The 24,182-nt window shown below is 41.8% G+C and overlaps 1 protein-coding gene across 2 annotated transcripts in view; it reads left to right on the forward strand.

The window, feature by feature from the left end:
* Positions 1 to 24,182, forward strand: part of TBXAS1 (thromboxane A synthase 1) — a 244,211-nt gene that overhangs the window by 101,679 nt on the left and 118,350 nt on the right. For both annotated transcript variants that reach the window (XM_084536293.1, XM_084536292.1), the window contains one exon: positions 10,401 to 10,497. In XM_084536293.1, the coding sequence (XP_084392419.1) occupies positions 10,401 to 10,497 (97 nt within the window). The remainder of the gene's footprint in view (positions 1 to 10,400; positions 10,498 to 24,182) is intronic.

Here is a 24,182-nt window from a genome sequence, read left to right on the forward strand (position 1 = left end):
GATTCAGGTTGTCTCAGGGTAAGACAACATACATGTAATTTGTTTTAAAATTCCAACCCCACCATCTGGCTCAAAATAAAAAAGAAAAAAAAAAAAAAAGGCAGCAAAAGGAGGGTATTTGTTGCAATTGATAATACGTACAAGGTGGTCAATGAAAAAATAGGTCAACAGAGCGGTGCTCTTAGTAATATTACTATTTGAAATACGATCTGTGTTGTATAACTACACACTAAATATTGGGTCAATTCCTCGAACTTGCATGGATTTCAGTGAGGTTTAATAATTTAAACCAGGTGCTCACATTAGCTGATTGTATAGGATATTATCCTCACGGTTGTCTTACCAGGGCTGTATCTGTCCTGTTCTTCAGTACTTCAGTTTTTAGGCTGAAATAATTTGCGATGTTATGAAAGTTGTGACTCAACTGCTTCCCAGCAGCGTGATGTCCATTTGTAACAGCAGATTTTCCTGGAAGTCATTACTTTGGAGTGCCATTGTCAGCTGTGCACATCCCTTCTGCTCCTGCCGTCCTTTGTGGCGCAGATTCGCCTGTTGTTGTGAGCGAGGATGTTACCACCGATACACAATCTATCAGCTTTTTCCATTCTTTTCTTCCTTTTCTCTGTTGAATTGCAGTTTCCTTTGTCTTCTGCGTGGTGCACTGAAAGAGGTTGGGAAATTTATCACGGTTATTTTAATGGGTTTTTAAGGTCCAGCACGACACAGATTGAATTGATTGAGGAAAATTTCCTGGAGCTGCAGGTTTTTTTTTTTTTTTTTTTTTTTTTTTGCTATTAAAAATATTTCTATCTTTAGATGATTTTATTTTTTTCTGTAAGAAAATGTATCTATTTTTTCCTTCTACTCCTATAACAAAGCCCAGCTTTCTAATGTTTCCACATGGTCAGATATTAGCCATTTCCCGAGATAATTTAGTTTGGTCATGTGTACGGCTAGCATTTTTATTGTAAAGAATTCTGCTAGTGGTTTCATGATAAATGCATAAAGCGCTGGGAAATGACTTTTATTGGGCTTAGTGCGCATTTAATAATGCATTAACAAAATTAAATGATTTTGCGTGTGTAGGTCTTAAAAATGTATAGAAAAAGTATACACTACTATAGGTATGCAAGGACTTGAAAAAAAAAAAAAAAAAAGAATCTTGCCTGAATGCATTTTGTATGCTGTAGCATAAAAAAAGTCCATTCCCAGGAGCTCAGTAGGTGGTTACTATCCTTTTTTCCTTTGTTTCAACTTATTTTTAAGGCAGCCCAGGAAAGAAAAATGAGTCCCAGTGACTGCCCGTCTCGTGCCAGCCTGGCAACCCTTTCCTTGCTGGAGTGAGGCTGTCCAGTGCTGGCTGGCAGCTGTGAACACAGAACATGTGAACCAGCTGTGTGGTGTGCCCGTTGTTTCTGCTCAGCAAACCCTGCTTTTGTTTGCTTAGACTTCAGGTATCTTCAGGCTGGTAGCCATGGCCGAGTCGCAGTCTCTTGTTTCTTATTTAAGAAAACGTCGTACTCTATGTCTGTGTAGTTTGTTATGCAAAAGTCAATATGGCTTACTCATTTCATCGTGTTGTTGTGTACACAACGCAGGAAATCAGTGTACTGAGTCCCATCTATCTTGGAGGAATTAAAATATTCTAATATTAAGACAGTATGATACCAGTAGTGCATGGATCTGCATTAACGTAAGCAGAGCACGGGGATAAAAAGTGATGGTGCACAATATATTGCAGCGCTCTCATTGATTTAAGAGCCAAATGCCACTAAGAGGGGGTAGGCTGGTAGAAAATTGTCTATGTTTATTTCAAACACATGCAAAAATAAAATATTGTGTCGTCCACTACTGCTGATTGTATTTACAGGAGGCAGATGAGCTGTCTTGCCTGGGAAGAAATAAAAGATAAAGTACAGAATTAAAACAAACAGAAACAGCCTACTGATTTTGAATGCCTCCGTTCTTAATGCCTCTTTTGAAGATATGTATCAAGACATGACTTTTCAGCAGATAGAGATGCTCAGTGTTTTCTGAAAGCTGTTCCTTTCCTTTAGGGCTAAAATGGATAACCAAAACCGGAGATATGAAAATATCTAGTCACACTTGAGTCCTGGCCATGATATCATGATATGCAAAGTGTATACGAGGTGAAGGTTGTAGAAATGCAGTCTTACACATGGCTTTGGTTTGTACCCTGATGTCAGGTCTCGGGGAGGAAAAATAATAAAAGTTTCTATTTTATTGTGGTCAGAAATGCTTTAATGAGAGGCAGAAGTTGGATCACACAGATTTTGTTTTAGTTTTCTTGAAGAGTGTTTGCTTATATGAGGTTAGTGATGGGCATATAACTAGCAACTTTATTACATTTGTGGTTTTATTATAGTCAACCTGTGTAATAGATTGCTGTATCTTGCTGCATCATAATATCACAAATTATATTTAAATCCTTCCACATCTCCCCAGTTTTGTTTTCTCTGCATGGCTGCACATGGTTTTGTCCCCCAACCCAAAATTTTCCCTGGAGCCTGCACCATGATGCACACACGCTTTCCTGCTTCCTGGGACACAGAGGATCCTCCCTGGCTTCCCTGCTGTCCTCTCCAATGGGTCCCCCCTGCTCTGCTAGAAAGCAGCAATGCCCTGCACGCCCCGCTTCTGCATGTTCTCTAAGCCATATTTTTCTGAGTAGCATCCCAGTTGTATCCCTCATCTTCAAGTACACTGCACTATCTCCATTTATCTTGTGTGAAATGACTGCAGCCCAGCCACCCTTACGCTTCCTGTTGTTTCCTAGAAATTGCTCACCTGTCTGTCAAGGGAAGCTGCTTCCAGCTTCTGACTAGAGATCAGGATACGTGCATCTCCCTCCCTTTTCTTCTTCTTTTTCTTTTTTTCTTAAATAAAAGACAGAGAAAGGGCTACTCTTTTTAACCTTTGTAATATTGTCTGCTTATCGTCCTCAGCCATCTCATAGCCTTTGCTTTTTTTTTTTTTTTTTGCACTGATAAAAATAAGTAACGCCATCGAACATAAATAATAGACTCACACAAATCCATATAAATGAACACTGTGTAAATGGTGGTGAGTAAAGTTTGGAGAAACAGAAAGTTTGCTATCTCCCAGATGTAGCCTTCCCTAGAAATAGTAATCCAGTGTTCTGGAAATAGTAACCTGGTGGTTTTTCTCACAGCGCACGGAAAAGGCATAGTTTGGTATTGAATTAGGTGCAGAGAGCCCAAGATGAGACTGCTCTCACGCTGTGTCTCGCAAGCCCACAGAAAGGCCAGGCACACAAATATGCTGAAACACACAGGAAACGTCTGCTGCAACATCACATGAGGTCAGTCAGGCATACTGTGCTTTAACGAGCGCAGACAAAACAAGCTTTGGTGAAAATGTCACAGTCTAAACATGGGTAACAAAACACAGACCGACACAGTCCAAGCTTGGTGGGAAACACGGTGGGAAAAGATTTAGAAACCTTCTTCTGGTGAGCTTGCCAAGTTGAGAGCTACGAGCATTTTGAGCATCACCCAGTCACGATGGCACCCTACTTCCAGGCAGGTGTTGCTGGCTTCTTAATAACATCTCAGCGCTTCTCATTTCCAGGAGCATCCTATAAAAAGGGTCCCTTATTTACGGCTTTCTCTTGGCATTAATGAAGTGGCGCACCGATGCAGCTAATCAGCGGGAGCGACGTGACGCAAAACGGCGGTGCTGCAATGGTGGCAGTCGTTTTCACCCGGACACTGGCATCAAAATAAACCCTCTGGCCCTGGGAAGGGGAAACTCCCAGATGTGGAGGAGCACAGCCTGCACCCTGCCAGGCCCTGCTCTTCTCCCACTGCCTGCCCAGTACAAGAAAACAAATGTTTCCCCTATTCACATCCCTCCCGTTTGCTGCTTCTCTTCCCCATCTGTGAACAAAGGCATGAGTTTTTGGGCTTGCTGTGACCGGACCTTGCACTTGGATCTGGACTAAAATTTCCTCAGGAAACCAAATGGACACTGATTGCCCAATATGCTTGTATAATTCAGAGGGTTGTTTTTTCTTCCCCGTGGCACTTTGTGAGCTTAATTTAATCCCTTGTCATTCCTTATATGTGGGTAAATGTCATCTACTTCATTTCATGAATGAATTAACACAGCCATGTGGAGTCTGCATCTCCCACGCTGCTCACTTGGAAGGGGGCTGGTAAATGAGGGTGAGGCACTCAGGTTGCTAAACCCTAACTCGAGTTAGAGATGCCCAGAAACAGATCTTGCTTGCAATGTGGTGTAAGGTACTTGAAAGGCTCTACACACTCCATATTTTGCAGTGGCCACAGCCTGCACCCCTTTTCCTTAGCGCTACCCCTGCTCCTGTGCCACAGGTCTTTTATGGCACCTGACAAGGGAGGAGCTCCTTTAAATGTAGCTCTGCTTTTTGTGGTGGAGAGAATATAAATAATCCCAGCATTTTCCTCCTTTCCCGATACTTTCCTTAAGCATGTAGGAAAGCAGAGGTCTTGTGGCAAGGTGCAAGCCTGAGATAGCGCCGAGGTTCTTGGTATGTAGAAGATAGCATTTTTAATCCAGGGTTTGTGGACAAAGAGGTGGGCGCAGAGCAATACAGGGCAGCGCAGACAGCGCGTGCGAGTGCCTGGGCATCTCGTTATGGGATATTTTTAATGCGGCCAGGAATTAAATTAATAGTTTTGTGTGCTTATTTTGAAGCTTTCATGCCATGCAAAGAAGCACAGTTCATTGAAAAAAAGGAAATGAGGAACTATTTATTCTTAAATAGAAATCACTGTGGCCATGTCTTCTTTTTCATGAATTTATACAATGGGTTGGATCAGTCTTAGGCTAAGGCATGTGTGCGCTGGCAGAGCTGTGGTTGGAAACTTTTCTTTGTGTCTGAGACTTCTCAGTGCTACCAGTGCCTCATTTTCATGTGCAACAGGATCACCTGTGTCTAGGGTGTCTTTTTTTATTATTATTATTTCTTCCCCCTCTGAAGAAGCCATGTGCCTTTCTCAGTTCTCTGTCTGCAGCACACTGAGTGCCCACGAAGGGCGCTCCTGTGGTTTGTGTCACAGCCTGGGATGCAGGAGAAGTGGCCCAGGAGCACTCCAGACGTTGCAGCGAGATGCCTGAGTAAGCCTGAAGAAAGCCAGCCGCAGATTTTCGGATGTAAATGACAGCTGAGGAGCCCTGGTCCTGCAGGGAGTCAACAGGAAAAAGAGCTGATGGCTGGCAATTCCCAGCTCCTCCATCTCTGCCTGTGCCTCAGTCCCACAGCTGGAAAGTACAGGACTTTGTTTTCCTCACTGTTTGTTGCTTGTGGTTATTTAAATCTGGGGCTCTCCAGGCCTCCTATTTATGTATAACTCTGACCAAATTAGGGCCCAGGGACCTTTGAGGCCTCTCACTGCTAATATAACACAAATAATAATTGGACTCATGGGTACCTGGCAATTTTTTGTTCCCTCCTTTTTTTTTTTTTTTCCTCTTGGACTGAAGTAGCCATTTCTGCGAAGGCTGTGTTTGGGCTTTGCAGCTGTTAGTTATGTATCGTTTAGTCCTGCCGAGTCTGAGCTGCCAGCAGGAGCCAGGAGGGGACGATGCTTGTGACAAATCAATTTACTGACCTCTGAAATAATTAACCAAGTAACACCAGCCTTGAGTCCTATTTTACACAAGCAGCGTGCTGTTCATTTTTTGCATTTTTCTGCCTGCGGTGAATGAGTGTTTCTAAATATGAGTGTTTCTAAATAATAGAGGCAGAGTGATCGAGGATTTTTTTTTTTTTTTGGAAATGTTTCCTAAGAAAATTAGCCTTTTCCACTGTATTTCTAAGTATGCAAACATATATCTTTTTTTTCTTTCTTTTTGTTCTTTGCTCTTCCCTGAGGAAAATGGAGATAATAAAATTGGTGCCGTTCTTTTTTTTTTTTTTTTTTTTTTTTTTTCATTTAGCTTTCCAGATGATCTTTGTGTACTTTACCAGACTGCAGCATAGAAAACAAAACCTTGTTTATTGCCTAACAACATATATGTGATTTATGATGAATGTGCTGTGTTTGTAATCCACAGGACTGATAATAGATAGGGAGATCAAAGTCTTCTGTGAATTGACAGCAGCGCTATAAACAAGGTGAAAGGGTTGCAGGTGTTTCCCATGCGGGTGTTACCCAAAAACACGTGGCCCTTTGCCATGGTGTGCCCTGTGTGCTCTCTGGCTTTCCCCATGCAGTGAGGTGGTGCTTCTGTGGATTTGCAAGCAGCTGCTGGATCCGCTACATCACCTGGGAACAGTAAGCTGTGTCCCCAGGAGTCCCGGGACTGCCTGGGTGCTGCAGGGGCTGGGCTGTCCAGCGGGGCCCTTGTCTTACCAGGGCCGTGGCTCTTCAAGAAGAACTGGTGGGGCATGTGGGAAACAGCAGAAGTCATTGCCAGATCGCTGCTTATCCTGGAGGATAAAAGAAAAGATATCTCTTTCATCAGCTTCTATTTGAACGGAGACTGCTCCTACAAACCAAACTGCTGCAAGTGACGGGTATTTGTAGCCTCTGAAGTTATTAAAACACTCTGGATGCAGATTAACTTCCTTTGCTCAATACACCACAGCGTAACCACCCCCTTGACCTTTGGTAAACATGCTGGAGGGCAGCCTGGCTTCTCCATAACTTCTGGGAGTAAATCTGTGCCCTCTGTTGAACATTTCTGAAAACCATTTTGTTCAGCCCTCCCTGGGTTGGTGCACCGCAGGCTCCATGCCTCTTCCACCAGCAGCCTCTGGGGTGACACTGCTTTGTCCCCTGGCACAGGCCCATGCTGTCCTTAGGCTCTCAATGGACCACGTCTGCCCTGTCTCATCTTGCAATGGATCTAAAACCACTGGTCTAAAAACGGGGATGTTTTCCACTAGTTTGGAGGGCTGCATTTTAAACCGGAATTTAAGAGAAATTGCCCCTGCAGCGTGGCTTAAAAAAGTGAGACCTCATCTACGCTTGAAAATCACACTTGTGTGCGTCACAAATTTTTGTTTTTACGGGTGTCTTACAACCGATTCCCGTGTGGACAGAGTTGTGTTGCTCTGAGGACACCGTGCTATATTCACACATCCGTATTTCTGTGCAGGAAAGAGGCAATAGCCTAAGCACTTCTATTGCACGCTCAGTGCCCTGCATGGAAACACGACGGAGGGTTGGGTTGAGCGGCGTAGTGGTACTGTAACGCTGCAGTTAAAGGCAGGACTTCGGCATGTGGACAAGCCCTGTGAAAAGATTAACCTAGAGAAAGTTAATAAAAAGTGGTGTCCTAAATTATTCATGAATCCATTTGTAATGCACTTGCTGGGAGGCTTTTGTTTTTCTCAAACTCTTATTTATTAAAATCTGACAAGAATATCGGGTTTTGTTCAATAATAAATCTAAGTCTGCACGAGGTTGGTGATATCCTCATGTAGTAATACAGAATAAAAATGAAGTAACATGGCAGGGGTGAATATGTTATTTACTTTGGAAGAATAGATTATTGTTCAGGAGGATTTTATCTTTTATTTGCCATTTCAAATCAAGTAAAAAAAAAATCTATAACTGGGAGATACCATTTTGGTTTGAGACTGAGGCCTTGATCCTACAAAGGATTTTAAGTGTATTAAAACTCAGTTAAGCGTATTTCTGGTGTTTTTTCAAGTTCTAGACCTGTGTTTGGTAAATGAAATAGCTCATACAATCTTGTTTCACACTTAGCTCTTGTCCTTTTTCCTTAACCTCAGGGGAAGAGCATGGAAGTCATGATCCTAGTTTTGACTTCCAAAGTATGTCCAAACATGCTTCTTTCTGTGTCCCATTAGAAAGATTATACTCAGAAAGTAGGAGAATGGAAAAAAGGCCAGGAAGAGGTCTTTGACTGTGTGGGATACAATAGAAGATTGTCATCTGAGTGTATTTTACAGCAGTTGTTTCTTAAAAGCAGGCAGAACTTTGTTTAAAAAACAATATATTTTTTTTCAGTATTTTCAGTTTATTAATTTTAAGGGATTTTTTTTTCCTTCTTTCTTTTTCCCTGCCCTTATTTATAACTGGATAAGGAAGGGGAAAGCAAATGCCTATAGACAGAAAGTTAGAGAAGAGTAAATAAAAAAGAGTTTAGCTGTGGAAGCAGAACTGGGAGTTCGGATGACTGGTCTGAGCTGGAGGATGATGAATAGATTTGTTTGCATAAGCTTGGCGTGTGAGTCACTTTCTTGTAAAAACAGCTTGAGCAGGAGATGCTCCTGTCCCAAATCTTAGTCCTGAATACCTTCGAGCACAAAGCGTACTGTGACATAAGGGCTCTGACTGTGAGTACTGTCCCCTTGTTCCAGCAGACTGGAGCAGGCTTTCTGCTACTTCCCAGGACTGAAGTAAGAAGAGGTGTCATGCACACACACAACATGCTTTGCATGATATATAGTGGGCTGTCTCTTGGTGCTCAGGGTTAAAATCTCTGGGTAGAAACAATTGGCTTCCCTTGAGATTTGGACTCTGGTTTTAGGGATTTGGCCCCTATGGAAAGTTGTGTGTTGAGGTGTACCGGTCACTAACCTTTAAATGAGACTGTGGTAAACCTGGGGAGGGGAAGAGAAATGTAAAGTGTGAAGAGAGATCAGCACAAGAGACCATTATTCATGGCTGATCATCTTGGGTAGTCTCGGAGGGGTGCAGATTTTCAGCCTGGGAGCCTGCTTTGCCTTTCTAACATCAGAGAAGTTGTACAAAGTATGTGAGGAAGGGACATGTGGGGTATTATCATCTTTTGCCAAGGGTTGATCCAAACTCTATTGAAAATGAGACCTCAGCTCTTCCTTAGGCAACTCTCAGGACTCTGAAGAAAACTTTTACCATTAACAGACAGATACTTTGCTATGATTTAGCAAACTGGGAGAGGTGAGAAAGGTTTATTTTAATAGAATATGTTGAACCTGTGTCTAAGGTACAAGTGGAGCCTGTGGGTTGGATTTGGGAAATAACTGTTCGCTCTGGAAACCCACCAAACATGAAAAGAAGATCTCTTCCTTCCTGCAGATTTTTTTTTCCTTACTCTTCTCTGCTATTTGTTTCTTATGAGTTTTGGTGGTACGGAGGTCAAGGTGGACTGTGAAACCCTGCTTTGGAATCAAGATATTTGTCTGACTTGTTTGCCCCTGGTGGAATCGGTGCTGCTGCAGCTTCATTGCCATGGGAACCTCCCGTTACTAAATTTAATTCAGCCCAGGGTTTGCTTGTCTGCTCTGTTGCTGCAATGTAGACAGGTGATAAGCAACACATTGATACTAAGCTGTATCGTACCAAAATGATCAGGCGTTGATATTACCGCAGTCTTGCAGCATCTGTGGTGCTGCTCTTGTGCTGTGCTCTGAGCTGCCCAGCCTTCCTGTGCCTGCCTCCAGCCTCCTCTTCCTCTCTCCCGGCAGAGCAGAGGCAGAACCACCTGCACAGTCTTTCTGGCCCAGCAACCAGCAAAGGTAGGGACAGCAGGAAACCTTTGCTTTCTGGCCGTGCTCCTTCCTCACCCCTGCACAGCAGCCAAGCAGTCCTGGAGTAGCCGTGGGCCTTGGGGGGAATCCTGCTGGAGAAGGGAGCTCTGTGCCCCTCGGAGCTGTGGGGTGTGGGGTGGGTCCCAGTACTTCTGTAGCACCCACTGTGGTGTCAAGTCCCCCAAGGGATTGATCCTGGCACCACAAGATCTGATCAAACTGGGAGCAGGGAGATAGAAGGTGTATGAGCAGAGAGTGAGTCACCCCTGTCACCCAGTCTTGCCCTAAAGTTTTATTACTTTCTTTATACTCGGTGAGCCTTGCAGCTTTCTTCTTTGTTTTTCTTTTCTCCCTTCGGTATCTGTTAGGTGGATGTGTTCATGGTGATGATGAGCCTGTGGTCTGAGATGCGCTCAGTTCCAGTGCTTCCAATAGAAGTGGTGGAAGCGTGCCTTTATTGCAGCCACTCTGGGGGGACATTTTGTATGGCTAGCTGAAGGCTAATTGACGTTGCAGGTCTTTCATGACTGTTGGAGTTGTTGGTTACTAATGCTTTGCCTCTGTGTAGTTAGGTTTAGTGGTACTGCATCGCTTTGTCCAGAATTCACAAGTGAGTGCAGAGTGTGTAAACCATTAGGTTAAAATGCTGGCTAAGTATTGATTAATCAGTAAAAGGTTTTAAGCTGTTGCCTTTAAATTCCAGGACCATGCATCTTAATTTAATAGTTGAGAGGGAGGAGGAAAGATACTGATCTACACAAGGGAATATATTTTCTGTAGTATTTGCTCATGGCAAGTGTTTTCAAGCCAAGAGAGAGATTTTAGAGAAGGTGGTGATTCTCTCATTGATGTTATCTGCTAAAATGGCTCTCTACTTCCTTTCTTTCAGATACTACATTGGTCGCCAGATGTTTGTGGTGGTCTCCACACCAGAGATGATCAAGCAAATCTTAGTGACAGACTTCAGTAACTTCACCAACAGAACTGTAAGTAGATAGAAAGGTCCTCTTTGTGGCCAGAGGTGGTAGTACTGCTCATTTGCGCTCAGACAAAAAGTCACTGCAAGACAGCTGGAAATAGAGGTGGGGAGTAGTACAACATGGTTCCTAAAACTTAAAGGTATATAAACTCAGTGTATGCATTGCAGTCAAAGGCTCCTGTTACCAGCACACTGAGAATGAAAGAGACCATCTTAAAAAGAAATGCAATGCCCTTGTGACTGAGGCACCGAATGGATGCTGAAGAGAGAGGGTTTCAGTATCCAATTCTGCCACTTACTTCCTGGGAAAATCCTAGGTTTTCTTCCTTGGTTTTCAATCTGTAATATGGGAACAATGCTATTTGCTTTCTCCCACCCATGGTCTGTTTTGTCTTTTTAGACTTTCTGGGGCAGGAGGAGGCTGCTGGGGACATGGGCATACCTCTCTCAGTTAACATATATTGCTTTGCACTCTGAAAACAAGAAATAGAAAAGGATGAAGTTGGGGTTAGCAAGGGCTTTTACATATACTGTTGGTTACTTATTTTACTTTTATACACATATATATTGAAAAGCACTTTTCTACGCATTGGTTAGAACAGATAATGGAGGGCAAGAGGAGAGGTGTGTGGTCAGAGGTATAGTAAAGATTCCCAGCATTTTACAAGGAAATACTATCACATCTGACCACACGCTGCCTCAGTGCCATCCATTCCTTTCTTCCTCCTGGCCCCTTTGTATGCTCAAACCTTCTCACATAAGCCTGTATGTATTCAGGAGGGCTGTTCGTGCCCTCAGGGAAAATTTCATCTCTGATCAGCTGTCTGTCTCCTCTGCCCCTCTGATCCTCTCTGCAACCAGTCAGTCTGTTTGCAGATTGCTTGTCTCCTTTGCTTGCTTCTTCTGGTACATAAGGTTCATCTTGTGACTACCTGTATCTTATTTAATAACCACTTGTACCAGTCAACCTTTGTTCTGCATGTAACTCACATCTGAATGGAAGAATCCTAGCGTGCAAGCTTCTTAGGCTGAAGTAGTTGCATGTGGAAAAGGCCTATTCCCAATTTTCTCTGTTTTTGAAGGAGTTTCCTGCCCCTTTCCTTCCTCCATCCACAAACAGGAACACTGTTTCTTCCTGTCTACAACTTTCCCATGCTTTTATTCTGCATATTTGGTGTGAGTAGGTTGTGTGCAGTATTCATAGTAGTAACTGCTGCACGAATAACACCTCCTGAAATTAGAGAGCATTTCTTTGAGAGGGTATGTTCACATACTCATTCTGCTCTTAATTTCAGTCAGCTTCATCATTTGAATATATCTGTCTGTGCATTGTCATCCTTCCCATATTGGCCAAATTTTACTTTTTCTTCAGGCTTTGATGGTGAGACATTTATCTTTCTTTTGTTTATACAACCATCTGTCATGCTTTGTAAATATTTGTGTTCTTCTCAAATTAAGGTAATTCAGGTCTCTATAACCAGTCTCTTTTTAATTTTTTTTTCACTTCATCAGAGATCAGTTAGGTATAGTTGTCTGTGTAGGTTCATATCTTACCCTTATCACTTTACTGTCCGCTGAACAATCTGTGGGTTTTCTGCACAGTACCTTCCTTTATGCATGAGGAACTGAGGTGCAGACTGAGTGATATCCCTGCCACCAACCAGAAAGCCTGTGGCATAGGGGAAAATTTAACTCCTACCTCTCTCTGGAATAAAAGGAGCAGTTTCCCCACAATGCACTGTTGTTATATCTAGTTTGCCCAATGTCCATAGATCTAATTCAAGTGAACTTCATCTTGTATGCTTTTATCTACTCATACCATGGTCTTCTCACCCAGCTGCACACTTCAGATGTTGGTATGTACCACTTTCCACTTCTTCCCCCTCTTCCACCCATTGTTCTTCATTAGCAGAGGATAAACAGCCTTCCATTTCTAAGTCCTTCCACATCTGACTTGGGAATCTGTTCCCCCTCTTGAATTTTTACACTAGAAGCTTCCTCTCCTCTTTAATTCACCATCAACTCTATCAGTGAAGTGTTCTGTTATGCTCTATACTAAGGATCCTATATGATAATAAATAATGCTGTATAGTATGTAAAGAAGGGCAGTGAGATTTATTCAGATGTAATTTTGGTTGTATGTGAATAATGGTTGAAAAGTTAGAGTGGGAAAAGCGCTTTCCAAGTAATAGATTCTTTTTTCTCATATCAATGGAATAAATGTTATTTTAAAGCTTTTAATAGGGTTGCTTCTGTTTATACTTTTAAAAACTACTCAAAGCAAGCTCCTCTGCTTTAAGTGAGAGTGTCTGTTTGCCAGGGAAGAATTCAAAACACAGAATAGATCCCTCTGCCTTATTTTACCCATTCCTTCCCCAGATACTGTGCTGATGAGTGATTGTAGAACTGGCTTTGGAGTTAATGCTGTTTGTAGAGCTACGCTAATATATTTTTGTCCAGACACGGCATTCACTTATGTTGTGGTTTAACCCAGCAGGCAGCTAAACACTACACAGCCATTTGCTCACTCCCTCTGCCCAGTGGGATGGGCGAGAAAATTGAAAAGAAAAGTGCAAAAACTCATGGGTAGAGGTAAGAACACTTTAGTAAGAAAGGAGGAAAAAAAGGCTGAGAAAATAAATAAACACAACACAATAACAAAAAAACAAGGGGTACACAGCACAATTGCTCACCACCAGCTGACCAGTGATGCCCAGCCAGTCCCTGAGCACTGGCAGCCCCTCCAGACAAATCCCCTTAGTTTTATTTTTCTCCAGGATGCCACATGGCATGGGACATCCCTCTGGCCAGTCTGGGCCAGCTGTCTTGGCTCTGTCCCCTCCTAGGCTCCTCGCTGGCAGGGCAGCACAAGAAGCTGAAAAGTCCTTGGCTCTGTGAGAGCACTGCTCTGCATCTTAAACATCAGTGTGTTATCAGCATCATTCTCATCCTAAATCCAAAACACAGCACCACACCACCTACTGGGAAGAAAATTAACTCTTTCCCAGCCAGAAGCAGGACAACTTATTATTTCAACCCAAAGCCTTTTCATTGGCTTGGAAGTGTCAGTTTTTCAGGGTGGGAAACATAGGAAAGGGGGTGATCCCAGTAGGTTTGAACAGGCCTTGGGAAAACCCACCATGATCTTTTCTTTCTATTGCCCTTCTTTTGCCCCTAAATACATTTCCAAAATCTAGATTTGTGCCTTATCCACCAGAGGGAAATGTAAGTTATCTAACCCAGAATACCAAAGAGAGATTATTCACCACACTCTGTAACAGTTGTATCAATCACACGAAGTTGCAGGATGCACAGGATGAATTCTAAAAGCTAAATGTATTAGAAAGCAGAAAAAGTTGATATTCCGTGTATATTTTGCTACTCTTTCAATTGATCTAAATATATATATATTATAATAAGAAGTAATGGAAAATTGAATTTGTGAAGAGTTGCAAACAATGGATGTACTTGATAGACAAGAGCGGATAAGATGATGCTTCGGTTTTTATTAAAGCTGCCCACAACATAACGTCATACCTTTGAGTGCTTGGAAGAAGAATGACCTTTATCTATGATTCTACACTTGCTGGCTACTTGCTGGGAAGTAATCAGAAAATCTTTATGGAATCAGGGTGGTTTTAATCTGCTGAGAGGACTGGAGGAAGAGTTGGCTTATTTTAATACCTAGATAAGAGATCGTGTGTTTCAGTGAAGGAAAAATGTAAAGGGCTGTGCTACCCACAGTCTGGATGCTGAATCTAAAGTGTAAGAAGACGTGTGCAGCTCTCTTTTGTGAGTGCCAGGTTATGGCATGTGTGGGTTCCTGACCCAGAACATCTCCCATGGAGCTGGAAAGGCTGTCTTTGCCTGGTTTTCTTCTGGAGGAAGAGAATCACGGAATCATCTAGGTTGGAAGAGACCTCCAAGATCACCTAGTCCTACCTCTGACCTAACACTAACCAGTCCTCCACTAAACCATATCCCTAAGCTCTACATCTAAACGCCTTTTAAAGACCTCCAGGGATGGTGACTCAACCACTTCAACCGCTACAGCCTCCTTTAAGGTGCCTGTAAAGAGCAATAAGGTCGCCCCGAGCCTCCTTTTCTCCAGGCTGAACAATCCCAGCTCCCTCAGCCACTCCTCGTAAGACTTGTTCTCCAGAACAGACGAGAGGGTTTGCCATTCCTATTGAAATAATGACAATCTCATGTTTCTCTGTTTTCTGCTACAAGAGAGCTGGCATGGTGTTGTATTTGGCCTGAAGGGACCTGGTTGTGGTTGTACTGATACGGGGAATCATTTTCAGTAACTTGATTTTCTGTTGCTGGATTGATGGAGTGCCATAAGGATTCCTTGTGTCGAGGGGAGCTCCATGCTCCCGGGTGCTGGACAAAATTCAGTGGGCCAAAGCATGGCAATAGCACCAGGTAGTGGGTGAATTGGCCCTATCTGTGCTGGGTGTGGGTGGCTGTGCTTGAGTGATAGCTGCAGAAAAGGCAGCATCTTTGTGTCCTCTCTCCACGTCCAGAGAGAGCTAGATCACTTGCATGCTTCTCCCACATTGAAGCAGACTGCTCACTCATTACATGGACAAAGTAGATTTTGCATGTGAACAGAAGCCAAACGATTGCTCATTTTATGCGAATATGTTTCCCTTTGATACTACACATTTCGCATCCTTGCTACAAATCTCTTTTGAATATTGCTTTTAAAAGCCTTTTAGATTCCTTTGCCCTCTTCTGTTCCTTCTGAGCTACTGATTAGTAATTCTTGTGACAGAAGTGTATGGTGACTGCAGATCAAATCTACAGTAAGGTTCGCTTCATTTTAGAGCCAGCAACCAGGTCTTGCACACAGGATGTTATTCCCCTGTATGCATGGGGTATATTTTAGTGTTAACCATATAATCACAGAAAGGCAGTAATGACATCCTATTTTCCCTCTTAATTTTGACTTGATTAAGGTGAGCATTGTATCCATTTAAAAACAGAAATGTCTACTGTAATGTACCTTCATACTTAAGGCATATGAAGCCCTTTCCCTATGTTTTTAATTATAGTTGAAGAAGAAAAGATGAAAATTAGCTTATAGACCTTCTGCCAAAAAATATGGAATTGATTTTAATTTAGGTTAACCATGGAAACCTCAGCCAGAATCCTAGGCAGGGCTGTGCTGCAGTAAATGATACCTTCTTCTCACAGCCGTGGTAAGTCGTTTCTTGAATAGAAGTTTTCTTTTAAAAGCACTAGGAACGTTCTTTACCCTTTTTAGCTGCATTACTGTGTTGCTTGTGAGACAAGTTTATGATGCTTGTTGCATTCTGCCAGGCAGGATAATGATACATAATCTATTTTCAGATTGTTTTTAATTTCTGCAATGAAAAATTCTTTCTGAATTAGTATTTTAGAATCATTGAAGCGTACATTTAAAAACATAAGAGCCGAATGTTAGGATGGAGCAATCTGAAGAGGAGATTACCTGGTATCTAATATAAATGAGAATTTTCCTCAAAGCTGCAGACCAAAAATGTGGATCAGTGATCTCTAAGGCGAAGGTAAGCACTGGCCAGTTGAGGTTTGTCGGGCTGCTGGAGTCAATGTTCTGCCAGAATTCATGTGGCTATCACAAGTGGAAACTAGTAGTTGATCCAGACCAAATCCTTAAATGTGTGCCAACCCACTGGAGGAGGGCGATGTTTTTAAATACACAAATCTGCACCAATTCCAGTAGCTCTAAGAGAACAGCACCATTTTTTCATTAGAAGTTTTGCTGTTACAGTGGAAAAAGTAACAATGGGATAATAACAAATAATAATGAAGTAGGAAAAATAACAAAAAGCTAGCAAGAAAGTTGAGATAACATGGCAGTACAAATTCTTTGTATCCCTCTTGAAGGAAAAGAGGGTTGCCCAAGCTCCTTTTCTTTTCACTTCTGTTTGTCCTTCCCCTTTTCCACTCCTAATTCATCCATGCGGGACACAGTTGTTCTCTTCACAGATAGAAATTGCCAGTTACACTTAAGCTGTTGGCTTCATCCTTATTTTGTTAAATCTGTAAAGCTCCAGGCCTACCTGTGGCGTTAAACAAACAAACCAGTTGCCAGATAGGATGGTGCAGGGTGGCTGATATAGCCGCACATCAGCTGATCTTTTTGCTCTCTAGCTTGGGGACAGAGTACCAGCAAGAAAAGTGTCTGTGTACATTGCTCTGTCAAAAGGTCTATCCAAATTTGATACAAGATGCCCTCCAGAGGTCCCTTCCAATCTCAGCCATCTGTGATTCTGTGAATTTTGGGCCAGGGCCTCAGCCAGTGTGAATCAGCAGACTGCCATTAACTTCAGACGACCCCACACTGGCTGATAGGAATTATTCATCTCCAGAGCAGGGCTTGGATGCATGACTGGCTTGAAACAGCTCAGTGTGGTGCCTCAGGAACTGACTGTGTGTGTGTGTGTGTTCTTGGCCTTTTTCAAGTGCAGGGTCATTGGCGTGTCTTGAGCAAGATCTTACCGGAGTCATTCTGCCTTGGTTCTCAGAGCGCACGCACTGCAGTGCGCAGCAGCCCGGCCGATGTGCTGGCATTGCGTAAACAGTGGCCATGCAGTCGTGTATCCAAACGCAAGGTCTGATCCAGCTTACAGGCTGGGCTTGCGTCTTCAGTTCCTCTCTGACAAATATGGGTTTTGTTTTGAAAAATAAACCCACTCATATATTCATCTGGAGACAAGTCATACAAAAATAGTTAGCGAAAAGTTGCGTATTGTTGCCAGAAATGTGTATGTGTGCTGTCTTGACCCTGTACCCGTGGTTGTTTGGTTTAGAAATGTTTCTTTTCTTGAAATTAAATGTCTTCCTGTTGTGTCAGTGTCATCATCATCATCTCATGTGAATTTCTTAGTTTATTTCCAAATTGTTGTTGCAAAGTGTAATAAACTCAATCTGTAAACAGCCGATGAGCATACTTTGCCAGGGGCTCACCTTCACATGGGCGCCTGGTTTGGAGCAGCACAGACACACACACACACTGTGATGGTGGGAAAGTCAGTATTTGGGAAATGATGCAGACAATTTAAACAAGAGAAAAAAAAATGTTGAAATATGTCATGAGAGCTTCAGTTTACCACAATTTGAATGAGTGTTCAGTGGGATGGTATTGTACACAAGTGATGTTCCGGTGTGTGCTAATAATCGGATTGCAATTTTTAGTTAGAGGCAAGCTGCTCTTTGAGGGAGTGGAGAGAAGGAGTAAAAGGGCTTTAGGTTTACTTATCATCCCAGTCTTTTTCAATATATTTCTTTATTTTTCTATTCCTTCATCTTGTTTCATCCTGTTTTTTGTCAGGTTCGCATAGGACATGCAAAGTGACCGGCATAAGGCTTCTGTCTCAGTATTGTTGTTACTCCTGCGTGTGCACACGTATTTGTACGTATTTCTGGATGTGTATAGATGCACACGTATTTGATTTGGGGTTTCTTTGCACTTTGAGGAAATGCTGAAACTCCAGTCCTCGCTACAGCCTTGCAGACCTCAGTTGTGCCAAGCCATGTTACAGGAACATCACAAAATGTGCCTCCTCCAGTGCCACGGTGAGAGTTCAGTTCATGATGCAGCAAAGCCATCCCACCCGATGGCAGGCCGTGCCTTGAACGCGCAGCTCTTTGTGACGGAGCTGCAATTTTCTCTTCTCCCTCCCTCCCTTTGTAGGACAAATTGAAGCAAGTGTCGATCCTGCCACATGTACAATAAGGCTCAGTCTCATTGAGCTGAGAATATTCAGTGCTTCCAAAAATCGCTCTGTGCCTTACGAGGATAAGTGAAAAGGTGTCCAAGCAGTGAATTTATTAAGATGTACTTTTTTGCCTAGCGGTTTTCTACAGCTGCTAGATCATCGTTGGTTTGAAATCTTGGCTGGTACAGCATGATTATAGAAAGGGAATTATGCTAGGAGGGAACGTGTTTGGCTGTATAGCACTTAACTGTTTAATATTAATTTGTTTGACTGCATATCTCTGGGTGCTGTTGTACAGCCATGTGAGCCCAGATGCCTGAGAGATTTTTTCAGTGTTGGTGTCTGCCAGGGAGCTGGGCAAGGGCTCTTACCCCTGTTCTGACCTGGTGGTTCTCAGGAGGGTTTGCTGGGGCTGGAGCTCCTGGGCTCAACAACTGCAATGAAATATCCACTTTCCTTCCCTAGCATGGCTATCTTCTAGCCATATTGGTGTACCTTTCTAGCCTGGTCAATGTGTGTGTAACTATTTTGCCTTCTCCTTTACTTTGTAAAATAGCATTTAATTCTGTATTTCTTTTTTCTTTCCTCTTCTTGCTTTCAGAGCTTACTAGTTAATTTTTCTAAGTGATTAAATCCAGTTTTGTTTAAATGTTTTAAAGTAGGAGTGCATATGCTCGCTATAGACACTTTAAAAATTAAAATAATAAATATTGAGAGGGTCATTTCTTTCAGGCTGTGTATGTCTTTTTATGCATGCACAATAAATTACCCCTTATTCCCCATCTGTTGCAGCTAATAGCACAAAACTAATGTTGTCAAATGATTGCTGCTATTGACTGTAAAATTAATCAGATTTTGGCTTCAGTTATCCTTAAAGAAAAACTTAACGTGTTAGTAGGCTGTGCTCTGGGAACCACCTGATGCTCGGAATCCCAGTGAGGTGAAGTCTGGTTTTGTGATTAAGGCTCTAGGTGGGGATTTAGGAGCTCTGAGCTCAGTTTTTGGCTTTGCTGTAGAATTCCTGTGTTCACAAGGACAAATCATTTAGGAAGTGCTTTGTCACCTTAACAAATGTAAAAGAGCGTGTTGGGAATTTCCAGCTGAACATTGCCGTTAGTGAATGTGAGTGCTTCGGAACTGATGGCAACGATTGTTGGGTTTTGATTTTTTTGGTTAATTCCAATTGCTGTACTCTTTTCTATCTCTTCCTTTTTTTTTTTTTTTTTTTTTTTTTTTTTTTTAGGAAGACTTTTTTTTTAAGTAGCTTCAGAAATAGAAGGAAGAGTTTTATTTGAAAGTTTGCTTTTTTCTTTTTTTCAAGTAACTATTTTTAAGTACTAAAAAAAGTAGCAAATATAGTATTAACAGGTTCAATTGACTGTATATTGAGGATTATCTTCTCTGAACTTTGTCATTTTTCTTTTGTAAATCTGATTCAGAATAGGAAGTGAAATCTGTCCTGCAAGGTTGGAAAGCTCATACTTACCTTGCACACCTGGAGTTTGCCTATGAACTGCTAGTCATAAAAAAAATGTTACCATTTACTTCCTTATACATGCATATACTTGTCTCATTTAATTCAGCGGGCCATGAGTGAATATTTACCTAAGTATTTTTATTAATAGTCTGTCCAGAATAAGGATGTTCCCTTAAACTGGAGCCTATGTCCTTCTGCACCTCTCTTGGTGAGGCGGGCAAACAGTCTCTTCTCATATGTTTAAGTGTTTGGTAATGACAGGTACCTAAAGCTTTAGGGAAGATGCTGAAAACAATAGTTCAGGCTCTCACAGAACAGCTTACTAGAAAGCAATTTAAAAATGCTGACTGTAGTTAATGTAGAATCATTATACACAATCATAGAATCATTTAGGTTTGAAAAGACCCATAAGATCATCGAGTCCAACCATCCACCTAACTCTACCAATTGCACCACTGAACCATGTCCCTAGGCACCATGTCCACACGTCTCTTAAATACCTCCAGGGAGGCTAATGTATGTAGGATATTTCCCTATATAGACTTAAAATAATAGCTTAGTGACCAAGGTAGATCATGTTTGCTTAAGATTTATGAATGTTTGATTGAGGAAGTGAACACTAAAGTTGGTCATATTTCCAGGTAAGATAGCAAAGAAAAATGGCTGATCCCTTCTGTGCGAAGGGCTAGTAGAGATGGTGGGAACAGATGGGTTGCACGCAGATGGAATACTGGAATAAAAACTTTCTACTTCTGTGTATGGCAGCTCTTTTTCAGAATAAAGAAGGACATGGGTTGTCTGCTTTCAGATGCCATGGGCCATAAACCTCAGCAATATAAAAGCAATGCAATTGACTGTAAGGAGACTGAAAGGCTTAAAAACAAGTTTCATCTTCCCTTGCCCCCCATCAGGATATGATGAATCAGTAGGTTGAGACCACGGCTGCTGTTGAGATGGACAGTCATTTTATTTTTTTGCAGGGTTTGTTGTAATATGAGTTATTTTTCAGCAAGGGTCTAAGTATTTTAATCTATCCCTGAGTCTTTCCCTGGTTTATTAATGGGCTGCAGTGCTCCCATCACCATGGTATCCTGATACCTCTTCCTTTATGAAGGCTGCAAAACTGAACGTTGATGAAATTTACATTTTTAATTCTCCACTCTCCACGCCTATACATAGAAAATGATTTGGAAAACCATTGGGGGAAACAAACACAAGGACAATATGGCATGGAGAAATGACTGGGGTTGCTGTGTTGTTTTGTTTGTTTTTAATGCTCTTTCTTTCTGCTTTTATAGTGCAGCCATCGTTGGTTCAATACCTGCTCCTAGGTAGACACCAGAACACCAGATGGATTACGTACTTTAGAGCACTAATGATAGTGGCTGATAATGTGTGCAAATCTCCCTTTCACTGATTGTTCAAGGCAGTTAAGAAATACTGAATACAGCTGTACGTAATTACACTTCTTTTGAAACTAAACCAGCCTGTGAAATTTCTGTTCCTGGAAAATGGTCAAAATTAGTCAATAACAAAAAACAAAACAAAACAAACAACAAAAACCTGAACCCTTTGCATGTATTTAGTTAATAGTATATTGTGACATTCTGTTTCTTAGATGCAAGGCTTCCCTGCCAAGTCTATTGAGACTTAAAGAAAAAGAGAAAAAAAAAAAAAGAAAGCTGCATAATGAAACTACAAAAAGGTGGTTTTGCTGCAGGTGTTGGAAGATGCTGATTTGACAACACTATGCCTATGCACTTGTTTATGTCAGGAAGCATTTGTGTAAGACTGAGTATGTGTGTCTTTAGCATGTGGCAGGTATGTGAAGGGAGAGCCCCTCTTTCCACCCACTCCCTTGTTCTTTCATGTGTTTCTTTGAGTTACAGCAAGTGCAACTTTTGAAATCATCTTTATTGGTTTATTTAAGCCCACCTTGTTTTTTCCTCTCACTCCACAAATTTCCTATTTTAAATGACTGAAGAAGCCAAGATCAGTTTTATTAGGTTTTTCCTTCCCTTCCCCCCAGTTTTTCTCCTGTTGAAACTTGCCAATCACTTTTAAAGCCTACATTGGGCTTTTCTGCAGCACAGGAGATATCATTAAGGCTTTAAACCCACTAATGAGGGAAATGTGCACTGCTTGAAGGCTCCTGCAATATTAACTACATCCAATTATGTTAGGTAAACGTATGAGTATAGTCAAAACAGGATGAAAGCATATCTTTCTATTCAGGCCAAAAGCAGTCTTCAGAGCCAATCTTTCATCAAACTCACATTGGCTATTTATTTACTGGTTTTGTGGCACTTTGCTTTCATACTGCAAGTCCTAAGACAAACAACAGTTATAGACAGGGAGGGACTATCTGTTCCCAGGGCTCTGTTCTTTATTTAAAGAACACATTTTATTGCTGGATAAAATATGTGAAATCTTAAGGCTGATAAATAGATTTTCCTGGTTAGATACAGCATTGCTTTGAGCAACCTGACCTAGTGGGAGGTGTCCCTGCCCATGGCAGGGGGGTTGGAGTTAGATTATCTTTAAGGTCTCTTCCAGCCCAAACCATGCTGTGATCCTATGATTCCTCATCTAACCTTGTCCTTAGCTGGCTGCTATGAGTAGGTGTATGTGTGCAGAGGAGATGCAGCTTGTGTTTGTATTGCTGGTCCCCACCTTTGTTTTCTGTTGTTGATTTATTATTATTATTATTATTATTATTATTATTATTATTATATTTTTAAGGGAAAGTCACCTTATCCTACTTCTTTGGGCATATGCTGTGCAGATTTTTTTGTTTCTTTAAACTTAGTTACTCCAATAATATCCCTTTTGCAGTCTGTCACTTCTGACTTCTGAAACTATTATTTGTCAGTAGCAGATCAGTTTCATTGTTTGCAGTTTTCTCTCTTTCCTCTATTCTTGATATACAATAGAGTGTCATGTCCCTTAATTTCTGCCCAGAGAACTGATTTCCATGCACCTACCTAGAAGCCTCAAAGTTCAGCACTGAGCATTGGATCAGATGTGACCCGGAAAATTGTGATAGCTTGAATGGTTCCCATATACTGTGCCTGAGATCTATGTAGCCTAGCTGAGCATCCTCTTCTCAAAGGTGGCCAGCAGCAGAAGCCACAGGTCCAGTATAATAACAAGGCAAACAATTACATTTCATCTTCCTTCCGGCTTTTCCACCCAGTCTCCAGCAACCAGCACTGTGGTGACTTCCAGTGCCAGAGAATGACCTGGGCATCATTTCTCCGAATGGGTCTGCTGGCTATGAATCAGCTTACCACCACTGTTGTACCCTTTCTCTAATGGGATGTGAGCAGGTGGATTTTTTTTTCAATGGATCTACTTTCTGTTTAGAATACAATAGGAGGACTTGTGTGTCTGTAGGTGAAGTTTATTCCTGTTCAGTGAGAGTTAATGTGATACAGGTGGGCATTATTATACTAATCCTTGGAAGCTTCTGCTTTTCATTTTAAGTAGTTTGAAAGTAAGTCATCTCAAAAATAATTTGAGAATAATTCGCTCTTTAGTCATCCCTTCAGATTGCTTAATCCATTCACCTGTCTTTACATTTATATTTAAACTTGAACATATGAAGGGCTTGATGCTTTCTTGTTTTTTCTTTGTTGTATATATATATATATTAAGATTGTGGTAATATTCTTATCTAACACAATGATAACACATTCTTTTAACATGTCTCAGCTGGACTTCCCATTCCCATAGCAAGACCTATAAAATGGATCATGTGAGCATTCCTCATCTGTTTCAGCACAGAAGCTAATCCATCTTAGTTTATGTATCAATGCAGACTTTTTCAGAGACATGCAAGCTGACTTGGTGCTCAAGCAGACGATGAGAGCTCACATGGGCTCTCCACCAGCTCCGTTGTGACAGTGGTAATCCTCAATAGATGGGGAATGGTGAACTGCTGATAGGGTACTGACATCTTAAATTGATGCCGCTGTTTTTTCAGTGTTTCCCTGACGATAGCCTGGAAAGTTCTCTTCTGATCTTTATGAAATTACCTCACGGTTAACTCCAGTAGCTTTGGTCTGGGCAAAAGATTTTTGCCATCCTTTGGGTTTTGTTTGTTTGTGATCACATGCAATTTTAAGTTCATTCTTCAAGACTAAAACCTCCATGGGAAAGGGCATTTAGAGATGATGCACTCCTTACCACTGACAACATGTTGCAGCTATAAATCTTATGGATCATAAGTGAAAAATGAGTCGGCAGGGCTTATTTTAGTTTCTAGTGAGAATTCTTCTTTGTTTATATAGCAGCCACGTACCTTGGCACCTTTTGTTGTAAATAGTCGACAGCAAATAGTTGGCTGGTCTGAACCTTAGGAAGGGAACACACTGCAGTGTGGGGTGCACGTGAAGCTCAGGGCTGCGCACACGGTGCTCCTGGTCATGACTGAGGAAAGTTGCAGAGCACTTGCCGGGACAGTCGCTGTTTGTTGGCTTTCAG

The sequence above is a fragment of the Aythya ferina genome (assembly GCF_964211825.1).
Source record: "Aythya ferina genome assembly, chromosome: 1".
NCBI lineage: Eukaryota > Metazoa > Chordata > Aves > Anseriformes > Anatidae > Aythya > Aythya ferina.